We start from the raw sequence: 25,784 nt of genomic DNA on the forward strand, positions 1-25,784 counted from the left end.
TGCAGTCTTTGTTTTTCACATTTTTCTCTAGAACTCGACTTTGGGTTCAATTCACAGGTACCTTTGTTTATTAATTTATATCTGATACATTGCTATGTTTTCCCAAGCCTTTCAGAGGGTGTACAAGATCTTTTACTAGCTTTGTTTTAAAAAAAAGCCATGTGTTTCTTAAGAGGTTTTCTGTTCCAAGCTTTGGCATTTCAGACATTTCTTAGACATTTTATAATTGATTTTTCTCTAACAAGTTCAACAATGAATCTTAGTATCATGCGAATTATTTATACCTAAAATCATAGATTGTCCTGCGAAATTTGTTTTTCTCTCTGAGATAAAATAATTTCATTTATTCACAAGAATTCTGATTTTACCAATTCGCTTATTTTTCTCTTAAAAGTTATCATTTCGATTCATCCAATCCCAACGCAGTGAGAGAATTCCATCAAAATGTGTTTAAGAGTCCTCATAAACTCTTCACAAATTTCCTTCAAGTGGGGTCTCTTTGCAACAGATACATTTTGTAATCTCTGGGGTTTTTTGGCATTTCACGTTTTGACTATATAAAGGCGAAATAGGTTGCAGACTTGACGGAGCTCTGCAAGTCTACGGCTCTGTGGTTGATAATGCTACAATCTCAATTCCACTAACTCTATGCCCATTTCGACATCTTGCGGACCTGTTCCAAAGATCCAAGAAACCTGTAATAATTGTCTCCTCCCTAGTCTCAAAAAGGTGTAAGTCCAGACAACACTGTTTAAACTCGTCAAACAGAAATTTCTTTTGAACATTTTGTCTAATAGTTCATAAACAATGTCTTTGCTTCTTCCACAGATGCCAATTGAGGTTCGTCTATTTCATAGCCTGTGTAGGCATTACTATAAACAGTTTATTGACATGCATACATTGTAAACAATCTCTATAACCCTGTATCTAGAATGGAAAATGACTATAAACACTCTTTCCTCGAGCTCTTATGTTAGTGCAATTTGTATACCCCAGTCACTAAGTTTGGACATAATTTGTAACTATTATGGACAAACTCCAAGAACATTGGTTGTGCATTCTTGAAACTGACATTTCTTTGTCGAAGAAGAAGGAACTAGAGACATGAGTACACTAAAACCAGATACTAAACTAATAACAAAAATCATTGTTTTGAAGCAGGGCCACTATAATTCTATTCTCAGGAAACTGGCCTTTTTTGCAATGAAGATTTCTTCCACATTCACCTAATTCATAATGGGTTTCTCCTCTTTCATCAAATGTCCATCATTTCCTTGTCCGAATGTATCCTTCCCAAATTAGTTCAACTGTAGCAAAATGTGATTCCCCTATTTTCAGCAATGCTAGGAAACATTGAGGTATGTTGTACCTTTTACTGCTTGAAAATATGGTTGGCCAAAGGTTGAAGTTGCAATTATTTTTAATATTAATTGTTGTCATCAGCGTCTACATTAGGATGTTAAGACTTGATTAAAACAACACATTTTAAACTCTAAATGCCTAAAAATCAAACTTATAATATCAAAGCAATCCATCATATGTAAAAACTAATAAATAAATTCTACCGTCCAAAAAAAACTTGCAATAGCAATAGAATCTCATAAACTTATTCCTGCAACACTATAGAGACAAGCCGTCAAGACAAGGCACATACACATACAAGCTAATTCCATTCATCTCACAACAATTTAAATCTGTCATAAAGTTGTCTTTGTTGGTATACTCTAGATGTTTTATGAGTTCTTTAGATCCCACAATGTGGGTAGTAGTTGCACTAGTTTTAGCATTAAATTTTAACAGGTTAAGAAAAAAAGGGTAATGGTAATAGCTTCTTTTGTTTTCTCCAACAAGCATTCCATTTCACATGTCCAAAGTGGGTTTTGCAGTCTACATAAAGTTGCTTTGAGTTCTCCTCATTTTCCTTCTGCTCTAGTATTGCCTGTTGATACCTCAAGTACATATACAAATGGATGAGCCCAATTCCATTATTGGGCATTTCAGGCCTTCCATGACTGCAACAACTCCCTATGTTTGCATGCTTAGGATGATGCTGAAGTTGGTTCTGCTCCTTCTTGGTCTACCTTTCAAATAGGTAAATCTATTGTTTTGTTTTCTACACTTCTACTTTTTACCATGTCTTATTTCCTTAATTTTGCAAAAAAGTAAAGAATAACTCTATCTTGTACGCTGGAGATGTATATTATCTCTTGAATGTCTTCAAAATCATCACTTTAAAAAGTGATTGCTGTTGGAGTTGAGTCGGATTGTAATTGCTGTGTGTGTTAGTTTTCCTATTTCTACTCAAAATGATGCAGTGAACCATTTTTTCCTTATCTTTGCTACAGGTATATCGCTATTTCTACTTGCATTTAAATCCACTTATTTTTGCAGTTGACCATGCATTGAATCTCAGACTCCATTAAACTTTCCCTATCGTGTACCATACTACTTGTCCTTTCTTCCATCCACTCATCCTGTCCACGTCTAGCAAGGACTAGTGCTGCACACAACCCTTGTTTTCTATACGATTACATGCATATTAATTGGTCAATATTTTGGTCATGTGGCCAACTTACCACCATACCTCAACCCCCTCCCTATTTTTATATGCTACATTATATTTTATATCTAACAATAATTTTTCATTTACACTTCTCTAATTTGCATTTTAGGTGTCGTATGCCCTCCCTTTATTTATTTCATGTCTGATCATATTCTACGTTAAGACCATCATTTCTCTTTCTTCCTAATGTATGGTCCATTAGAATATTTGGTCTCACAGATGTCAGTAAAATACCTTCATTTATTTATTCATTGACCATTTCCAACTCTCTTTGGTTGAATCAGTCTTTATGTCCTCTTTCCTTATTTGTTGAACCCCAAACGACTATCGTGGCACTTGAGTCCAAATGGGAATGGAATAGGATACGTGGATGTACAAGAGCCACATGATGCTAAGGGAATGATGCTCAAATATATGTGCCTATTTCAATTTTTGACATGTCTCAAGTCTCTGTTAGGCATCTGAAATCCAAGAGAATTTTTTCAATAACTTCCATGAACTTGTTTTGAGCTCCCATTTTGTCATTGTGAAGGGTGTGTAATTTGGCTTTACACCCACAAGTTGTGTTTTCTGGAAAGCTTTTAAAGAGTAATCAATAATTTCATTTTGTGCATAGCTAAAATGTTCCAACCTGCAATCATGAATTTATCTTTAATTTCAATTTTTTTGGTTGATATATTTGACCATTTAAACCTCCAATGTGAGCATATAATTCTAATTGTTGTGAGATGCAAATAACTATTTTCAAAACTATGGGGAAAGTGATCAAACAAACCAAAATTTGATACAAATGATTCAAACAAGTTATTTTTGGTTGATGTTGATTGTAGTTATCTCTAGGATGTTCCTACATCATAAAGAAACTAAAGAATAAAATATTTACAGTTAAGGAGAGAATCTTAAATAACCAAAATAGAGTAAAAAATAAAGTGAGTCAATTGGAAGAGAAATATAACTCCAAAAAGTCAAGATAAAAAATTCATAAAGATACTTACAAATGAAAGAGAGAAAATTAATGGACACAAATGTCAATAAGAATAATTTCTAACCCTAGTAAGACCATTCAATTTAAAACTCCATATATTCTTACAATAGATACCACACTGAATTTCTTACACTTATTTACAAAAATTTACTAATTTAAACTTTTTCAAATTTATCAAATTTATAGTTTTGCTTATATATTTCCTTATTTACTTTTCATTTTAACTAATTTCACACAATTAATATTATTAAAAATTAAATTAGAAACATATAAACACATTATTGATAATAATAAACCAATAAACAATATTTTAAAAAAATTGTTATAACTTCATTTATCAACCACCAAAAATAAGAGATTGCATTCAAAAATATTTAATATTCCATTAACTTCTTTTAGGGAAATGCATCTAACAAAGTAGATGTGGTATCATATTGACTCTTATCACATCTTTTTCAAAAGTTGTGTTCAAATCAAATGCCTTCATAATTTAAAGTTTAAGTTTTGTTCACGTGAATTAATATGTTGTTTACAAAGTGTGAAATGGGAGATCTTCTAGAAAGATTTAAATTACACAAATGATTTTTTTTTTTAAATTATTGTTTTATCCTTGTTAAAAAAAATATTTTTAAACTAATGGAGCACTTCAAAGAAAAAAAAAATGTTTCAATCCTTAAAAAATCTTTTGTCTAGGAATCAATGTTACTTTTGTTCTTTATAATAAAAATATTTTCTATTTTGTCACATGTATAGATAAATCATATATGCTAAAAAAAAATTAAAAATAGAGGATTAAATGTATGTTTTACTTTAAAAATAAATAAAATGAAATGTTTTACACAAAAATTTGATTTGATAGTAACTTTATTTTCTTCACTAGTATACTAATGTACTTTTAATATTGGCCATGAAGTAGGTATCCTTGTTCTCTTTTCCTTTATTATGTCTTTATAGTTCTATGTTGCCATCATAGGAGGGGAGGGGGTGCATGAAACCTCCTTGTATATATGCAACCTTATTCATAGATCCTAAAGAGACTATGCTTTCCATAAGACTGGTTTATTTTTATTAATTTCTAAGGAGGCTATGCTTTCCTTAAGACTAACTATTTTTCATTGATCCCTTTTTCTTAGGACTCATTGGTTTTCATAGATCTCTAAGGATACTATGCTTTCCTTAGGATTGATTACCTTCGTTGATCCCTAAGGATACTATACTTCCTTAGAATTCATCATTTTCATTGACCCTAAGAAGATCATTCTTTCCTTGGGACTGGTTGTTTTCATGGATCCTTGCAGAGACTATTCTTTCTGTAATACTAATCCCCTTTTCACAAATTCCTTAAGGAGACATCATTTTCCTTAGGATTAGTCTTCTTGAGTGCAAATATTTTTACTAAGGTAGAGTTGACTAGCATAACAAAACTTGCTAGACTATCAATTCCTCATTCATTCTCTCTTGGGATGAGTAGAAATAGCATAATACAACTTGCTAGCCTTTCTACTTTGTGTCTTCTTCTTTCCCATGGATCACCTAACATAACATGACTTACAAGACCATTAGATTCATGGTCTTTCTCTCTTTCCACACTCTCATGGATTTTTTAGTGGATTAGATCATGGAGTGTTATTTTGTCCTTGGTGTATGCTCTTGCCCTTTCCATGCGACCATTTTTCTCTTGTAGTAGCTTTCCAAATATGGGGACATTTTCTCTATCAATGCCTCTTCAAGTAGTTAATTTAGAGCTTTGGTTTTAGTACTAACCCCTTTTTTTCTATCTTATTGTTGTTTGTTGTCTTTATTTTTTTCTCATTTTTGTGCAATTGTGAGTGGTTGTCTAAGTTGAGATCCTTTATTTGGAGGATTGCATCCTTAAAAGTAGTGATGTCATATTTCTTTGTAGTTTGCACACAATTGTTTCTCTCTCTTTCTCTTATCTCTCAATTCCTTTACCATGAGCATCAAGTGGACTCATAATCCTACTAAAGTGGGAGCTAAATGTACTATCATAAATTGTAAGAACCTTAAGGTTATGTATAGATTCATGATTTTTCAGCACCGCCTTAGAGTGTTTTCATATTAATATGCACAATAGGATTTCATGTTACACCTAGTGGATACCTAAATTCAAATATGAGTCCTATTTTAATTCAGTTTCATCAAAAATCAATGCAAGCCCTTATTTCTAATTGTGCTTCTTTATTATTTCTCCAATTCAATCAATTATTTCACAACATTAGCCCTTTGTTACCATTTGTGGCATGTGTTCTTCTTCTTGACCTAATAGTTTATTGTACCATAGATTTAAGCATCCCCTTTCTTTGTGGGGTCTTTGATTTTGATTATGTTCTTGATTGGTGGGAAGAGGACACCTAGAGTATCCTCCTCTCTAATGTTTTACTTGAAATTTGAATTGGGGGCTCGTCTTGTGGATATAGTTGGATTTCTAAATATGTGATGACCTTCTTCATGTTTTGAGATTTGAAATGTTGTGAGAGATATTAAAGAAACCTATCTCTCATAATTTCAATAATCATAGCTAAAATTAAGATTTCAAGGTTTCAAGGCTCTGCTACAATTTTTCATTGAAGCATTCTTAAACAAGATCTCAAGCATTCTTAGGTGTTTTCAAGGCAATCTTCTCCATGGATCAAGATTCTTTCCCATTATTGAAGGCCAAGTAATGATGTATACCACTAAGGAAGGAGATTTTAGTACAATAATATATCTACATACATTGAAGAATATAAGTCTTCAACACTTCAAGTCATCATTCTTGTCAATCAAACATTGTGGAAAATTACATCCATTACACGAGGTTTTATCTTTCATAATTTCCTTTAGGGTTTTTGTGTGAAATCAAAGAAATTTATTGCATCAACATACTTGATCACATTGAAAGAAGTACTTACATTGCTTAAGTATTATATACTTGATTTTTTAAAACTATCATAATTTCCTTTAGGGTTTTTGTGTGAAATCAAAGAAATTTATTGCATCAACATACTTGATCACATTGAAAGAAGTACTTACATTGCTTAAGTATTATATACTTGATTTTTTAAAACTATCATTTGCTAAATGACAACACACTTTCCTTTATTTTTATTTCAAAGTTGATTCCAAACTATTATTCGATTGAGGCAAATTCCTCTATACACAAATTTTCCCTATTTTTTTGTTGTTCAAGTATAGGTGGAACACATGTAGTTCTAAAATTGGGAAGTATAAGACAAATAGTCTGCCACTAAGTTCAGTCAAAAGTGATGGGAATAAGACACCCTTTCAACCCCTTCCTAGGAGCATGAGGCCCTAGGTGACCTCTTCCCTACAAATTATCCTCAAAATAAAATCATATGTGAGTGGTTTTATCTATTTTCTATGCTTGGCACCTATAGGTTTTTGTTATTTATGTTGGTTTGTGTATTCCAAATCTTGTCATTTTGGGATATTTCACCTTCTACCTGGCTTCATCAAATCATATTCCTCTAAATCAAATCATGTAATCAATGATAGTGAAGGATCATTGCACTCATTCAATGTCCAAGCTCTCTTAAGCCTAATGGATCATCTTCCTCTTGATTGTACACTAGGAAAGAGGAGCAATCCCCCTTTTACTTCTTTTTTGACTTTACTATTAGGTAAATATATTGGGATTAAGATTAAAATTAGTTATGCCTAACATTTTTTAAGGAAATTTTCCCCTTGATATGTTAAGAAAATCGCGTCTCAAGGTTGCAATAATAAAAGATTATTGATGGTGCAAGGGGGTTATCAAATATATTAGTTTGAGGGTAAACAATGTCCTCTACTTGGAAAGTTACAAAATGTCTTCTAATGTAGAAAAATGACAACTATATGGGATTACATCCCTCATTGGAACATGAGTTATGGATGTCTTATTGATAAAATATAGGTCAATAAATGACCATTTAAAAAATTAAAAACATAGAAATTAAATTTTTTTATTTCTAAGACTATGAAACTATGTGAGACGAAAGTGTATATATTTGATTTTCTTGCACACAAATGAAATAAACTTCTTTTATCTTGAAGGCTACCCTAAGATGTTTTTTTTTCAAGTCATGAAAATATGAGACACAAAAGGTAACAAGCAAAACTGAATTCAATTATCAAGAGCACCCTAATTGGTGCAAAAGGAGACCATACATGATATTTAAATAAAGACAACATGATTTACATACTAATATTAATTTCCTTACATAATGTGTTAAATACAATGAACGTAATCAAATTCATTGCAATTGAAAGGATAAAATAATCCTTCACAATGTTGGTCATTTTTCCAATATATGTAGTTCCATAGATTTTGTTTACTTGAGTGTGGAATATTTGGTTTACATGTACTTGCATATGGATATATAGTATATTTTTTTATTAGAGGAGATCTATTAAATAAACCTCTAGTCATGAAGAGAGAGGGGTATGTTTTGTTTGTGAGATCAATAGTGAAGGTTTATCTTACATGATTACGCAAGTTCTATAGGCGATAAGAGGGAGGCAATAAAGCAGCGGAGGCAATAGAGGGTGGAGATGACCTTTGAATGCTTGAAATGTGAATATTCAAGCATGTGAAACTGTAGAAGATATGGGAGTAGATGAACTGGACTGAAGTTTAGAATGGATATCGAGGATGTGAGCATGTCATGTATACACACGTGGGAGAGAAAGTGGATGTAAGGGAAATGTGAAAAGTGGATGGTTAAGATCCTTTAGATTTCTTGACTGATGGGGAGGATAAAAATGTGATTTTATTTCAATTTTATTGGAGCGAGAATGATTGAATTATTTTTAATTTGGAAAGAGAGTAAATGAAAGAGTATTAATATTACTACACTACTTAATAAGTTGGTTAGAAGGGATATTGTTCTTGAAAATAATTAAATAAATTTTATTTAATTATTTATGAAATGTAAATTATTCTAATTGAATCTATTTTATTAGCTAGTGAGAAGGATTAATTTAATGAATTAATAAAATAATATTTATTTAATTAATAAATGACAAAACTATAAGGGAAAATAAAATATATATCTAAAGAATTTACAATTTCAAATGTTTTTTATTAAGAAAACAGGTTTTCAAGGGGTTCTGAAAACAAACACAAAGCAAGTTAAAACAAAGGTTAATAATTGGGGACTGACTCTTGATGATGAAGAGGTAAATAAGGGGTTAATGAAGAGTACATCTCCAATAATGCATTCAATTGAGAAAGCAACTTTATTTTAAATACAATGCCTTCCCTTTGCCAGACTTAACAATCTGTTTAACAAACCAAATCACAGTTTGATTTTGATATATGCACCATGTATGCACCAATAAAAGAAAAGATATATCAACAAAAGGCTTGTAGATTGTCTACATTTTATCATTTTGTATATATAGCCTATGTTATTGCTATCAAAGTCCAAGTCTGTAGTATTTGAGTCAAACTCATTGACCCATGTCTCATGAGTAGTGGTTGACAAGAATGCACCTCTCATGAAAATGAATGGAACACTTAGCACAAATTTCATCTAGGTCATGCTCACAGAGGTGTAGCACCAAGATTTTTTGGGAGGTCATCCATCCTAATACTTGGGTACTAGAATGGGTGACCTTTCAAGAAGTCTTAATATCTGACCTTTGTGAGCATCACCTAGATGCAATGGGTACTAAGTGTTCCATTCATTCTCATTAGATGGGTTCTTGTGAACCACTACTCATGAAATATGGGCCAATGAATTCAACTAAAAATTACATAATTGAACCTCGGTAGCAATATCACAATTCGACTTGTGGGAAATACCTCCTACTTATCTATATATAACCTTTTAACATTTTAATTTAGTTTTATTATGTATATGCACATTGGTAATGAAAACAAAAATTTAAATAAATCTTACATATTAAAGTTTGTTTATGTATGAGCTCCTAGTTCAACTCTATTGTTTTATTATATGCTTCTATAATGCCTGGTATGGATGCCTCAACATAAAATTTTGATTTTTAAAAAAAAAATTGTCATTTCCCCTATTTGTTGAACATATTATAAAAAAAACATGTTCTAAAATATGCCCCCTCATTTTTGGCTACTTCTATTATCAAAAACATATTGCAAAATTTGTTGGCATTGTTGTCATTAATGTCAAAAGCTTCACACTAGTTATTTAGCGATATCAATTGTTTGTTTGTGTTTGTTGGTTGTTGATCAGACATCAAGATTTTGGTTATATATAGGACACATTCAATACACACAATTTTGGTGTATGTTGTCAAGTATTCTTGCTTCTACTAATGGAATACTTCTTTTGGTAGATTTGTAGTTTTTGGTGACTACAATTGTATGAAGTTTCTACTGATACTTGTTGATTGTTGTATTTACTAAGTTCTTCCAGGTGTTCCTAGTGCCTAGATATTCTTGCAGTTCATCAAGAGTTTTTGATAGAACAATCATATCTTGCTTTGGACAAGTTTCATCTAGTTTCACCCATTGGTTGATTTTTTATTTTTTTTATACCAAGTTTTAGAATTTGTTGTGTTGTTAGATAGTTTCATAATCTTTTGATAATTGTAACATGAAATATATGCATGTTAAGTGTGGCCTATATTTTTGGTATTGTGTAATATGTTGAAAATATTTCTTAGTGTGATCTAGATTTAGGTTTGGTGGTAGCATACGAAATACAACTGTAATATCTTGTTGAATTATGGTCGACATGTTCTATGACTTGGCCGACATATGTATTGGTGGATGTTTATATAAATAAAGAAATTGATTTGTATATGAGGCATGGTATGAGAGAAAAAATGAAAGTGACATAGTCTAAGATTGAGTCTATGAGAAAATACTTGGCGATGATGTATGCAAGTTGAGATAAGAGTGGAAAGATTGTTGTGACATCAAGGAGAGCTTTGCATATAGAGTTGAAGTGGATCAAATTGAATTGTATTAAGAGAATATCAACAACTAAATCTAATGTTGATTGTGGTAATTGTGCTAATAGTGGAAATATTTCAAGCATGTTCAAACACACTCATATTAGTTCATATTTTGTTTATAAAACATCTCTATTGTGACACATATGTTATACAAGGGTAATTAGCCTATCAAACCATGAGCCAACTTGCAATGAGCAACCAACAATGAGCTTCTATATAAATTACTTTAACTAGAGTTTACTTTCATGAGAATTTGTTTCTTTGTGGCTTTTCTCTATTTGGGTTTCTACATAAACTTTGGTGTTCATTGTATTGATGTTTTATGTTTCTTATGTTCATATTTGTTAAGTTTCAGTATGTTTTGAGTGCTTATTGGTAGAACATAAGTTAATGATTTTTTAAGTAGAACTATCTTAATTATTTGAATGGTTTATAAGTTAATGATTTTTTAAGTAGAGCTATATTAATCACTTGAATGGTTTATGACTTTACTAGATGAGTAAAGGCTTAAGAAAAATATTTTATAGTAATTGATTACCCCCACCCTTCTCAATTATTTAGTTTGTTCAATAGTTGCTATCAAAGCTTGGTCTTTTGCAGATATAGCTTAACCACTTGAGGGAGATCTAGGATGTTTGAACTTGTGGAAGAAGACTAATACTTTGAGGAGGACTAAAAAATTATTATGAGTGACATTGTGAGTACCGAATCAAAGAATGAAGAGTTTAAGATAATCTTAATGAAGAAAATACATGTATCTATAAACAAAGGGATTAGATCTAAAAGTTCAAAGCAAGGAACAAGGAAGTCAATTAGGAATTGAAGGAATCAAAAGAAAAAGTGACAAATCTAGAAAAGCAGTTGAATGATAGTAAAATTATTGAGGAGTCTCTTAAGGTGGAATTTAACTAGAAAATGGAAGATTAGAAGAAAATTGAAGGAAATCTACAAAATATCATCAGAAAGAGTTCAAAACAAAATAAGAAGCTAGAATTGGAAATGAAGAAATTGAGATTTGAAGCAAAGGTGTGTGAAAGAAGTACTATTCTAGATAGACTTTTAGTCCTACAAAAAGGTTATAAGGATGAGGAAGGATTAAGATTCATAGGTGAGTCGTTTTTTGAAAGATAAAGGAAACAAGAAGGGTAGTTGAAGAAGAAGTGAAATCTAAGATAATGAGCAAGGCTAGAAATCCAAATACATCTACGATAAGACCTCTAGTAAGGCAACCAAATGCTCAAATGTACTTATAGTTTAAAAATTATTGTTTCATATGCAAGAACTTTGGTTATAAATTTGTTGAGTGTAAGATGAGGAAGGAATGTAATATACAATGCTTTTCTTGTCATAAGTTTGGTCATAAAGAAAATCAATGCAAAAGTCAAGTATCTAATCTAATTAAGAGGATTGGAATGAATAAGATCTTTCATGGAAATTATTGTTTATCACAAATATCATCACAAGGTTAATCAATGCAAATCTAGGGTTCAAACAATGGGATTAGGTCAACAACATGTTAATTGCTTTAAATGTGGCCACTTTGGTCATTTTGCTAGAATAAGCACATTTGGTAGTGCTTGGGTAAAATCAGAGAATGATAAGAATGTTACAATTTTAAGTGAATCTAGAAGAATAACACCATATGGTAACTGGGTTGAATGGTTCCACTTAGGGGGAGTGTTAACATGCTATATAAGTCATTTCCCCTACTATGAAGTGATATTGGTTGCAACTAGCTTGTCTCTTGTATGTTAGATGAGCATTTAGTGAGTGTAACTGACTCAATTGATTGATGTGCACAATACATTTGGGTTGCATCAAATATATTAATTTTTTGCTAGAATATCAATTATAATGGTGTGGTGGTTATAAAAATGGTTTTCTGAAATCACTTGGCACTATTGGAAGAAGAAAAATCAAAGATTTTAGAAGATAAAGGTTAAGAGATGGAGTGTGTTAATGGAGTCTCAATTGGTGGTATGTGATGCCAATACAATTGTGTAAAGAAATCTAAAGAAGGTTTAGAAAAAAATGATCATTGCAAGATGAGGTAGTTGGAAGTTTGTTTATCGACATATGAATTGCAATGGGTACAAAATTTGAGTTTAGACATATGGGAAGAATTCCATGTTACAATAAATAATTATTATTTATGCTTTTACTTAAGTTTACTTAGGATAAATGCATTTAGTTATTAGTTGTAGTCTAGGAGTTGTTGACAACACGGGAGTTTGTTCCGACTTAGTCATACTTATCCTCTCACCTACTTGGAGGGTAATCCACCTGTAACGCCCCGCTAAGGGATCCAAAAGAATTAACCTAAAGTTTCACTAAGTTTGCTAAACATTTTTTTTAAAGTAAGAAAGTATAACATACACATCAAACACATAGTAGCGGAAGCAATAACATGTAATCATCGACAAACATACATTGTAAGTTACATTTCTTAAGGATCCCAAGACGTTGAGTCACGTTTAAATTTAATTAATTCTAAGTCTAACAATTACCACATACATATGAAAGAATAATCAGAAAGTCTCATGTCCATAATATACATTTGATCCGAATGCCTCTTGGCAAATTAATTCGGAATGCTCAATCATCCACTGTACAAGTCACAGGGTATGAAAGGCTTAAAAGAATATACATATGTAAAGATAAAGATACAACATCCTCAAATCCATGATACAAAGTACAGTAAAAATATATGAAACTATTCACCATACATGATACATCCATACATCCATAATGATAAAACATCTATCATAAAATCTAACCATCCATCATAATAATCCAAGAACATAGTGAAGGTAAATGCCAACCAAGAAAACTCCAGCCACGGTGACCCCGGACGGATCTCAATGGTAAGAGTAAAAAGCACTACCACCCGACCGCGTGGAACCTAAATGGTCCACTCCCACCGCGCTAAGGAGATAGTCTCAAGTCCCAAACAAGGTATCAAAACACAAAACACAAGTACTCTCTAAGTCTGGAAAATCCTAAAAGTATACTAACTCAAGGGTTCCAACATAGATAGACATCTAGACCCAGAGGCACCACAAAGACACGTAGGAAACCTAATATGCAAGCGGGAAAGTGTCACGTAGAAGTTACCCGAGCAATCCCTTAGGAATCTCGGGTCCCTACTGATCCCTGCGGCCACTAGTATCCTCTCGTACTGATGAGGCATACTACGGAATGCAAGGTCGTAACCAAGCGTTCTCTCTACCCCATCCTAGTCTGTACTAGCACTCAAGGCATGGGAGAGAACATACAATTATCTTGTTAGGTTCATTTTCTCTCATTTACTGTAAATGTTTTCACTTATTAAAACAACTTACAATGGGTTACTCCAAGTAGCCTCTTAGGGCCCCGATCCCCATTGCAAGCCACTTCCCAACACTACACATAGATAACCTACCTTAGGCTCATGAAATCACAAATCAAAGAATCATAATAAAATCACCTCAGTCCTATACAAGCAACTGAAAAACATCATAAAAGATAAGCCACAAAAATTACATCAGTTCTTCATGAGCAACAGATAAGCATCAAATAATAATCACATGATCACAACAGTTCTCTATCAGCAACTGAAGGCATCAATGATAAATCACAAAATCCAATGGTTCTCCAATGAGCAAGTAGAAAGTATCCCAATAGTAAATTACAATACTGATCGAAGACTCCAAAATGGTCAAGTCAACACATGACATCATCAAGAACATAACAAACACTTCAGTCTTCTCAAGCGACCGAAAAGCAATCCAAGTATAATTGATCGACGACTCAAAAATGGTTATCAAATATATATAACTGATCGATGACTCAAAAATGGTTATCAAATATAACTGATCGAGACTCGAAAATGGTTAAGTCAAGTATCTTATATACATACACTTCAGCTTCACATCAGGAAACTGGAAAGCAATAACAAACAATAATCACAAACATGTCATAGAGCATATCAACACATCACCAGGGTTGGGTTTAAAAGATCGAGACCAAATCATCATGACATCACATTCACAACCCCGAGCCTCTGGTAACAACCTAAACTGGTCAACGCTAAACCAACCCCATAACACTCAAAGCATAGACAATATATAGAAAACATCATAGTCTCACAATTGGTTTTGATTTGAAAACATACAGTTGAGTTAAACAATAAGATTTCAGTTTTTAGTGTTTATATTCAAGTAAAAAGTTTTATAGTTCAATCTGATTGATAATATACTATTGAGTTAATGTGAGGTTTCCATTTCCAGTTGAACGTATGTTTTAAACAGATAGAACCCATAGTTCACCTTTACAAATTATCCCGTTCCTATCTCCAAATGAAACACCTAATTACCCCTAATTGATTTCAAGTCAAAGTCCTAAAATAATCTAAGGTAATAATTAAATTATTAATAATACTAGTTGATTATAATAATCTACGCTTCCATTAAAATCGATGTTATAATATTAAATTTGCTTAAACAAATTTTTGATTTAATTAATCCTAATTAAGTCAAACTTAAATAAGATTAATTAATGATACATAAAGAATCATATTATATTTATTAATAATTTATTTATTTATAAAATTATTAATAAATAATAATAAAATTTCAATATAATTTAAAATTTGATAAATTTTAAATTAACTAATAATATTAAATAAAATAATTATATTTAAAACGATTTTTTTAAAAAATGATTTATAAAAATTAAATCATAATACTTTTTTTTAAAAATGGCGTTTTTAAAGGCCTGCCGTCCACCTGCGGCTGCAAGTGTTACTGCTGCCGCAGGCAGCAGTACCACCTGCTGCGACAGCGTGGGAAAGTGTGTGGGGCATGGGAAGTGGTGGCCCCGCCCCACCCCAAATACATTTTTTTTTTATTTTTTATTTTTTTTTTAATTTAAAATCTTTAACTTCGTTTTAATAAATGTATAAAATAAATTAAGTTTATTTTAAATTAGTTTTATTTAATTTTATTAAAACAATTTTCCTCTAAGGAATATATATATATATATATATATATATATATATATATATATATATTTTTTTTTTAAATAAGAACTTTCAATTTTACATTCAAAACCCTTACCCAATTAAATCTTAATTTCTTAATCTAGAAAACAAGGGTTCTAATAACTCTTCCAGTCTCCATGAATACAGAAATTATTGACGAACAATTAATGAATTCACAATATTGAAAGGTTAAAACTTTCATCACAAAGAAATCGGATTTACAAACCCCAGACACGAAGAAGACAGGAAAGGATAATTGCGTATTTAATGGATAATCAAAAACACAAGACCCTACCTGATCCTGATGCTATTATGCAATCTCTAAGAATTGTAAGAGAATTCGCTCCCATCAATAACCTTCTTCTGGAAAACTTTCTTGGTATCAGCATTCTGAAATTCGCTCCCAAAAGTAGTCTCCCAAAAATTCCCGTCCAAATTCGTGTTTGTCACAAAAATGAACCCCCAAAGTTGTGATAAGCAATTTTTTCCTCAAATCGGAGCACTAATTGTGCGTTCACCCGAGAAGACTCTTTGCACAACTCAGTTAACTCCCAAATTAACCTTTATTATCTTTTCTTTTATTTTGCATTCATCTTTCATGCACATTAAGTTGAATTCTAAAATAACTTTATTTAATATTCCACTTGACTTCTATATTAAATTAGTTTATTACTTTAATCTCATGTGCACGTTATGAAATTAAAATAATGTTATTAATCTCTATTATTTAATCTTTTAATTCATTTCTCATATTTAAACTCATGCTTAGATCATGCGATCTATAATTCTTAATAATTTTATATCTTTCAACTTTTAATTTATTTTAGAAACTTAATTGATAAAATATTTAATTAATTTAAATAACAATAATATTTAGCATTTATTTAAAAATGAACTCCAAATATATTATTATTAAATTAAATAAATATTATCCTGTTCTAAATTTATCTTTGAACTTTTATCTCCAAATTTAATTCTTTTATTTAATTAATTTCTCAATTAATTAAACATAATCAAATATTAAAATATCAAAATAATCTTCCATTAGATTAAATCATTAATTAATCTTTTTAATTAGACTTAATTAGTAGAAAATACACCAAGGACTCATAAAGAAACATACGAAAACCCATCATAGAAAAACACATACTAAATCAAACAAAAAGGGTTATAATCACGAAATTACATCCTTTGATGCATTCGGAGGGTACTTAACTCAGATACTTATCCTAATTATCAATTAGGACAATTGGCTAAAGGGTTTAAGATTTGGACTTAAGAGTTTATCTCCCCTCTCTTACCATTGAGACAATGCGATAGGGTACGCTCATCCTGGCAATTCAGGGAAGTCGATACTCGGTACCTGCAACCTGCATAAAATCCACGCATGTACAAACACAATATTCTAAGCTAAACAGACAATGGCAGGAAGTGGTGCATCGTGTAGATCCCGACTAGCAGGTGACTACGACTCCCTTCCTTAACCACATCAGAAACACCATACATAAATAAAACAAACACGCACACCATACACATGCAGTATGGGGTAAGTATCCATAAGAAGGCACATGTGATAATAAACCATCTAACTAATCGTCATCGATAACGAAAACATTGAATAATCATCATACATGCATGAAATATAGAGTACCAAGTAATCTCATCATATAATAAACTGAGTGTAAAACAACATCTGATAATCTCTAAAATAATAATACTAATCATCAAACATAAATTGGCTTAAAAGAGTTTGGCAATGATAACAGAAATGCGACTTAGGGGCAAGCACTACACCACCTTTTGTGGACATATGCTTAGTTGTCAACCTTATCTCCTAGAGCTTTCTAGCTTGTTCTACAAGCTTCCTAGATGCCATTATATTAGGGCTCTCCTATTGTAATTTCATATCTTTTGCATATCAATATTGTATAGCAATTCTTTTTCCATTGTTACAATATTTTTCTCTCAGTTTGTTTATTTTCTCCAAGCTCCACCCTTCCTTCTTTGGTTTCCCTTCAGCAAGTTATTTGCATGTAGGTGATCTTAGCGAGCTATGAAGTTGGCTTTCATCAACTTCTACATTCCCCTTGTGTGATGACAATGGATTCATCATAGTTTTGTTGAGTTAGTTTTAAGATGGAAACCTTGTGTTGCATAAACCCTCTTAAGGTGACAAAATAAGCAATTGAGGACATCACATAGTTGTCCAGTATTAGTGACTTACAAGGAAATAAGAGAGTTAAATACATGGAAGTAGAGGAGTTAACTAGTATTGACTATTAGCACAAACTGCTGATAAATACTCTAGAAGTTTCAATGGTGCCTACAAAATTCAATTTCAAAATCGTGATGGTGTCACTTTGGCTATAGCAGTCTACATAACTTGTAAAATAGGTAGGGAAGGTGTTCAATTTGATTTGTGTAAATTGTTATTGAATTATTTTCTTGGAAATGTCAAGATGACTATAAAAGATAGATATGGGTTTCGTTTTGATTAATTGATTATGAGTTTAGTATTCTATTTTACGTTATCTTTGTTGGGTAGAGAGAATTTGGAATGGAGGATCAACATACCTACTAGTAAGCAAATCTATAGATGCTTAGGGTTTCTAGAAAATAGGGCAAATGCTTGCAAAGCATATTTTACTTGATTAAAGATGAATGTCTATTGAGGTCTAGTTCTATCTTGTGTTGTGCCTGTGAGTTTCATTAAAGAGGGTTCTTCGTCTAGCTAGAAGAATGTGGTTGTTGATGGTACTATCTATGTAGGGACCAAAATGCACTTTTATTAATTAATTAAAAATTCACATATGAATGTTAATTTATTAAAAAATACAAACAAATTGGTTATGTAGGTGCATCTTGGCCTCTCTATTGCCAAAACCGATGTTGACATCGGTGGCTTCCTTTTGAAACCTAAAAGGAGAAAGACTACCGCTAAAGGAAAGGAAGTTGTTACAATCTCGGAGGATGAAGAGAGCAGGAAACAGTAGAGAAAAAAGAAGAGTAGGAGTTGGAAAAGAACGCAATTTCCCCATTTGAGTCCGAGTTTGCAGATTTGGATGTGATTTAGTCCATGCTAGAGGACGAAGAATTTGATAGAATTAGAGATATGTAGAATGGGTGCTCTCTGGTGAGGAAAGAGATCTAAGAAACGTTAACTGATCACTTGATCAGTAAAAATACAATTATTTTTTATAGATCTAGTATGGTTCCTAATGAATGAAGGTTATTGACGGAAGATTGTTTTAGTATGGTGCAAATTACTGTTTGGCTAAGGATTCTATTTAAAAGAAATGCACTAATGTCAAATAGAAATTATCCAAGGTGATCAGTGAGACCAAGGAATGCATAAAGAAAAATGCAGATATGCACATGTATTGTCTTCAATGGCCTGGCATTGTGGACAATTGTTGAGGTAGAAGTGAAGCAACAAGGTGAATTGCTACAGTTGCAGATACAGAGGGAAGACCTTGTTAAAACATTTTGACAGGTCAAGGACATGGTCGAAGTTTAGTTGGAGCATATCACTGGATCCTTGCCAATGTAGCGAGTTATGAACAAAGATCTCAATCTCCAAATTGGATTTCATCTTCTGATTTGCTCGAACAGGGGTTGCAATAGCTGTGCGTAAAAGTGAAAGCTTTTGATCATTAAGGAAAGGTATAGAAAAGAGTTTGCAGTGAAATTTTCAATATTTGTTTGATCTTCAAATATTCTAGTTTTTGTCCCTTTGTCATTATGGCAAAAAAGGGGAGAGAATTTCCACAGAAATTCTAGTATAAAATCACCTTAACCGATATTTACTTTCATAAGAGTTTGTTTCTCCGTGGTTTTTCCCTTTTTAATTTCCACATAAATTCTAGTGTTCATTGTGCTGATGCCTTGTATTTCTATGTTCATATTTGTCATAAGTTTTGGTATGTCTTAAGTACTTATCGGTAGAACAGAAGTTAATGAAATTGTTTAACTGTCTTAATCACTTAAACGATTTACAAATTTACTGGATCAGTGCGCAATGATGCTTCCCTGCCATAGGGCTGTCAAGCAATGGACAAGCTCCTCCATCCCAATTATCTCTTGAATACCCACCCTCACGAACAGAAATGAAACCCCAAAAAGCTGATGGAAAAGGATAATCAACTCTCACTCCATTCCTCAGTTACTATTGATTTTAGAAAAACCAAAGCCCACTCTACCTGATTGAGGATTTCCATAATCTGCCAAAAAATGATTACAGCACCAAATCATCCTTTTTTGCCGCATCTCTGGAAGCAATGATTTCCAGTCAAGTTTCTACATACATGAAGTTACACAAATATGTATAGGTCCAGAAGTTACCATTACTCCAATGGATATAACAAAAGCCTGTTTCGGTTTTTGTCTTCTGCCATGGTCAAACAATGTATTTCCGAATATAGCTTAACATGAGGGCAGAATAAGAAATCCCTACAAAATGTCATCATCAGAAATAGACTAGAAACCACGTCTAAGGACTCAAACCATGTAGAATGCCTCAATTTTTTTGCTGTGGACACATTCCTTTTAGTTTTCCACTTTAATAAACCGATTACTTTTATCACAAAAAAACAGAAGAATTCAGGGACCTTAATCCAATGGTAACCTTTCTGCAATCCTTCTAGACAACAAATATTTACAGACTTGTACTCTAAGACAACAACGAAAGAGCAAGCACAAGTGTTGGATCTGCATACTTCCAGATATCGAAACATTTATTATGGAATTTCATAATGGAAAGCCACTTATTAGAACTTATTCGAACAGAAAAATATTTTCCACAGAAATACTTGGCAGACCAAAGTGAATATACAACAGATATAAATGGTGAGTTCCAAACTGTAATTTCCTTAACCGCTCCAACTGTGACAATGGAACTATTATGTCTTTAATTTCTTAAGATGCATGATAGATCACTGTACCCAATAAAGATACCAAAAACCTAAGCTAAGATTTTTAGCATATGTGCAAATACACAAGCATATACCTCTGAACTAATAAATGTAAGCTGCATCTGTCTGTCTGTTATTATGAGTTGTGAATTGTATGCACATTGAGAATCAAAAGCTGCATGCAGCATAACTTGAAAAAAGAAGTACATAATTAGGGCTATGCAATTTGCTGAGACCTTATGTCTTGAGAGAAAAATCACCATTTATAGATCACTCCTATGGATTGAAATTAGCCAGTCTTTTTAACAAATCAGGATCTTGATATGCAATTGTGTATGTAAATTAACAAGCATGATGAGACAGGAAATCAAACATACTGATTCCCTTTTGTACAAAATGTTGATCTGAAAATATCGTGCCATCTCAGAATTAATGTACACCAATACCATGAGACTATATCAAAAAATAATGAGCTCAGTGGGACATATGAAGCATTATGGTCAACCCTTCAAATAAACTAACCAGCTATGATACCAGTCCACTTATCTGACAGGTTTATATCATCAAACCACCAAGACCTGACTGCAGCTTTGACGTTACATGTGAAGCAAATGTCCGAGATGCAAAATTCTGCACCTGTTTCTTCGCATCTGAAAACATCAAAGCATGAATGGTGAATACCAGATATCCTATCAATGTGCCATTTGTACGCTAAAAAGGAGTTCTAACATGTTATACTAAGACTTAATATCCAGTTGCCTTTCCACCCAAAGAGCGTTGTTTAAAAATAAATATACTTGCCTTTTTGGCATTTGGTAAATCCAATAATGTTTGCAATGCTTAAGCTCAAACAAACTCCCACCACTAGAAGATAATCGATGTTAAACTTGAGTAGGGAGACAATTCCCAGAGCTAACCAAACAGCAGCCTGCAAAATAAATAGATAGAAATAAGATAGGACAGAACAACAGCTATGACAAGAACAAACCAATAAGGCAGTCAAAAGGTGATGGAGCACATGTTCAATATGGTAGTTTTAAATTGGCTGAATCATGCTGAGGACATGCCAAATCAGCAACTTCAGGTTCTTGATACTTATAGGGCATTCCAACAAAACGATTCAGAATTTGTCAAAAAGCACGATTGATAAGTAGGATATATTTCTAGTTTCCACAGCAAATGAAAATTTGATATTGCTATCAGAATTCAACAGTGTAGTTTTTGAATCAAACTCATGCAAATAGGGTAAATGAATTTGACTCAAAAACTACACAGTTGGTGACAGCAATATCCCAAAAAGCATGATAATATGATGGTCCTAATAATGGGATAGACCAAGTGGATAATTTGGAGGGAAGATCATAAAACTTATCCCTGATTTTATTCCTCTATGGATGTTTAACTCCAAATATGCCATCAAAAGCTTCAATTGATTCTGATTGGGGTGTGACTATAAGCTTGTTTCTCTAATGTCTCAAACATAGTATCCAGATTATATTCTTCTATGTATCATTACCAGTTTTCAAGGAACTTTTTTGGCAGCTAAAGGTCTCCTCTACAGATCTTTATGTTATGGGCAAGGAGTGCAGGGTTGTTGTATGGGTACTTCAAGCCAGTTTTTGGTGGCCAGTCTGCTGGCTTCCCTTATGTAATGGATGCTCTATCAGGCCCTTAGTTGTTCTTCCAATGAATAATATCAATCTTCAAAGTGGCTATTGAGTGTATAAGTATTCACATATGCTTTGTAGGCCTCTCATGGGATTTGCCAGCTTTTTAGAGTCGGCATGTTTGGTAAACATAATTTGCTCAAATAACTAATGATATAAAATGGCCATGTTATGTCAAACTGGCATACAGTATTCAACAAAAAATATTGTTAACAGCACATAAAAGCAAATCTTGATTTTTTTTTTTATGACTTACATTGAGATAAAGAGTCCACCAAAAGAGCCAAGAATCCTTCCTATTCATATGAGCTAATGACTGCAGATGACACAATCAAATGGAAAAGGATCAAAATTATTTAAATTACAAGCATAATTAAAGACTCGAACACTGGAATCCACTAAACATGACTCAAGCTAAACCTTAAAAATCTTGAATAGTTTCACAAACTAGAATAACTATGCTATTTAGTAATCTTTGCTGGAATCATGCCACACTCACATCTTGATCAAGGGATTCGAATTTCCAGATACTTTCCCCTTGCTCGCTGATTTCATTCCACCATCTCAGGCCAACCAGAATTCTTCCACTGATATTCTTGACCACCCAAAAGTCAAGAGCAGCGAATAGGACAGTTACAACAAAAATAATCACAAATGAGTCCACAAACAGAGAGAACAATATATAAAACGCAATTGCTGCTCCCTGGGCCAGAGACATGAAAAACAAAAATCAGTATAGCCATAAGCAAGTCGCTACCTAACTATGCATTATATATATCACTATGTGCGTGTTTTGAGGAGATGAGCGAGGTAGAGGGTTAATGCAAAAGTGATTGTCTAGTACCCACTATCAAGTATACAATACATGACTCGTCCCTCCTGGCATATGAGAATCCACATTATGAAAAACAGAGGAGAATCACCATTGTAAGAAACATATGTCTTTAGCAATATATTATTTCTATTTCTGGGAATTCTTTATTTACGTGTGTGTTTTGAGGAGGTGAGCGGGGGCGGGCGTTAATACAATAGTGATTTCTGGTACCCACAATCAAATCTGCAAAACATTACTCTTTTTCCTTGGACATATGAGAATCCCAATTCTGAGAAACAGAGGAGAGATCCCATTCTAAGAAGCAGGGGAACTTTTCAATTTATTCTTCTATTGCTATAAATTCTTTGATTTCGATCTCATGATCCAAACTCGGCAACTAAAAAAAGCCTTGCCAGTTGATCTACATCTCAAACCTTAAACAGATTTGTGGTGGTATCACATATCACGAGCTTTGTCGAAGAGTCGAAACATAACGAGGTGCAAAATTAAACAGTATAGATAAACTTAAATGTAAACTTCCCTTCTCCCACAGCCCAATGGAACATTGAATGTATATCGCTAGCATGACATTACGTTATCATCATATTCAATGGAAAAATGCAAAATTACTTGAAAAACAATAGAGAAGAAATTACTCGCCTTGAAAAGAACATGGAAGAAGCATGTTAATGGATTCGCATAATTTTCGCCCTCTGCCTGCAATCCATTAACCCTCGTTAAGAAAATCCAGAAGACTACATTTATTCGCTAATTAACAGAACCGATAACACAAGCCAACCTACAAAGATGGTCAAGATCTAGGGCATTGATTGGGTAAATTGAATTCCTACTACCAATATATAAAAATCAATTTAGGTCACCGGGCAATATACATTCAATTAAACCAAAAAAGTGTGCACAGAATTCGTCCCATCGAATCTGTTTGCTAATACGAGGATACGCATGATTGATTTTGGGTGTTTTATTGCAGAGGGATGAAGAGATTGAACAGGATATAGTTGGATCTGTTAAATTAACTTCTCAGAAGCAGATCTGCGAAAATAAACTCTTACCATACTTGAGAGGCTGTGAGTGATGCAGAAGAAATTTAATCGAGTTCAGAAGCAGCTAAAAAGATTTCGTTTATTAGAGCATTTTATTTGTTCGAATTTGCTCAGGAATTATATTTTGTGCTCGATCTTTACTAGCGCTATCGGGGAAAAACTCCGTATGTGTTTGTTTTAAAATAATATAAATATTAGTAGTTGCACACCAATGAATTAATAATAAAATATATTTTATATTATATTATATTAGGTAAAAAAAATAGACAATAAATAGGAATGTGTATTTCTCTTTTTATTTTCCCTAATGTCTAAGTAAAGGATTACGCTAACAAAATATATATAATTATAAGAAAAAGTTGGACTATATGTTTTAATGTTGAGTAATTTTTCATGATAAATTGCAACATATTTCTAACAACTCACATGTTGTGTGGTATTTTTTGCACGACTTCTCCTAACATTTCAATTTTATATATTTGCACAGTTTGAATATAATGGGAAAATTTTCTTAAATGTTATATCATTTCTCACTTGATTGTGGTAATGTTGTTATAGAGGCTGCAAAGATTGTTTTGACATGATCTCCCTTAATTCATTGAAGTAGAATCAAATGTTGATGCTTTTATTTCTTCCTCTTCTTTCAAATTCTTCTTCTCCTCTTCCTCTTGCCTTCTTCCCCTTCCTCCTCTTTGTATTATCCTCATCCACCATCACCTCCTCCTCTCCCTCTCCTCATATTCCTTCCCCTCCTCCTCCTCGTTCTTCATCTTCTTATCCTCCATTTTATCATATTTCTTCTCCTCCTTCTCCTACTCCTCTTTCCCTTTCTTCTTTCCCTTCCCTTTTTTCTTCCCCCTTTTCTTCTTCTTCTCCTACTCCTCCTCCTCCTTGTTTTTGAACTTCTTCTTAACTTCTCCACCTCTTTATGCTTCTTTTACTTATCCTTCTTTTGTCTCCCCCTCCTCCTCCTTCATCTCTCTTATCTGTCTTTCCCTCCTTTTTCGTTTTCTTTTTCTTCTCTCTCTCTTTTTGTTTCTTCTTATTCTTCGTATTCTTCATCTCCTTCTCATTATGTAGTCCACTTGTTTCAGCTAGTGCAATATATTTTGCTATCAGTGTAATCTTTCACTTAGAGAGAGGGCAAAAAGATAGATTGAAATGCACATTCCTATTTGTTGTCTAACATTTTTTTCTAAAATAATATAATACTAAATATATTTTGCTATCGGCTAAAATATTGCAAACAACTATTATTTGCCAACCTCTAATGCAACCCCTCTTTCTGACCTTCTGGCCCATCACAAACCACAATTATGGAGGGCTATTTTGGCTCCTACTAATTATACTTACCCACAACATCGCACTAGAATTGAGTGGAGGCTAATTATTGTGTCTTCACTTTACAGGATAAGGGTGTGAATGATTATGTGATTTTTATACAATAAATCTAAGAGTTCAACATATAAACATTTACCATTCATATAATATTAATTTACTATTTTTTTAAATGTAAAAATAAAGATATAATTTCCTTTTATACTTTTTTTTTAAGATATTAAAACAATAAAATTAAGTTGTATCTTCTTTTTTATGCACTCAATCTTTTCTAAATAAATAATTTTAATTTGTCTTAACATTCTTTATTTTACTAAATTACTTATTTTTCCCTAATAATATAATATAAAAATGTTAGTAATAGTTATAATTTTTTTGTAATATTGTACTTTCTAATATTGAGAAATTGGGCGAGTTAAAGCTATCTTGCAATGGAAATTGATAGTGGGTTTATAAAATTATTTTTGTTTTATTATAATAT

General features: G+C 32.5%; 1 protein-coding gene across 2 annotated transcripts; it reads right to left on the minus strand.

The window, feature by feature from the left end:
* Positions 1–20,657: 20,657 nt before the first annotated feature.
* Positions 20,658–24,135, minus strand: LOC149544208 (Golgi apparatus membrane protein-like protein ECHIDNA). 2 transcript variants are annotated; one of them, XM_089798722.1, is made up of 6 exons: positions 23,975–24,135; positions 23,562–23,618; positions 22,587–22,790; positions 22,344–22,403; positions 21,222–21,348; positions 20,658–21,070 (listed from the first exon to the last, which is right to left on the minus strand). In XM_089798722.1, exons 1-6 carry the CDS (start codon positions 23,975–23,977, stop codon positions 20,976–20,978), a joined length of 546 nt encoding a protein of 181 aa, XP_089654848.1. In that variant the 5' UTR covers positions 23,978–24,135; the 3' UTR covers positions 20,658–20,975. The 2 variants fall into 2 exon arrangements, with proteins under 2 accessions (XP_089654848.1, XP_089654849.1); XM_089798723.1 differs by lacking the exons at positions 23,562–23,618; positions 23,975–24,135 and having other exon boundaries at positions 22,587–22,820.
* Between the last annotated feature and the right edge of the window lie 1,649 nt (positions 24,136–25,784).

The sequence above is a fragment of the Cupressus sempervirens genome, chromosome 8 (assembly GCF_028749045.1).
Source record: "Cupressus sempervirens isolate cs-2001-9-10 chromosome 8, ASM2874904v1, whole genome shotgun sequence".
NCBI lineage: Eukaryota > Viridiplantae > Streptophyta > Pinopsida > Cupressales > Cupressaceae > Cupressus > Cupressus sempervirens.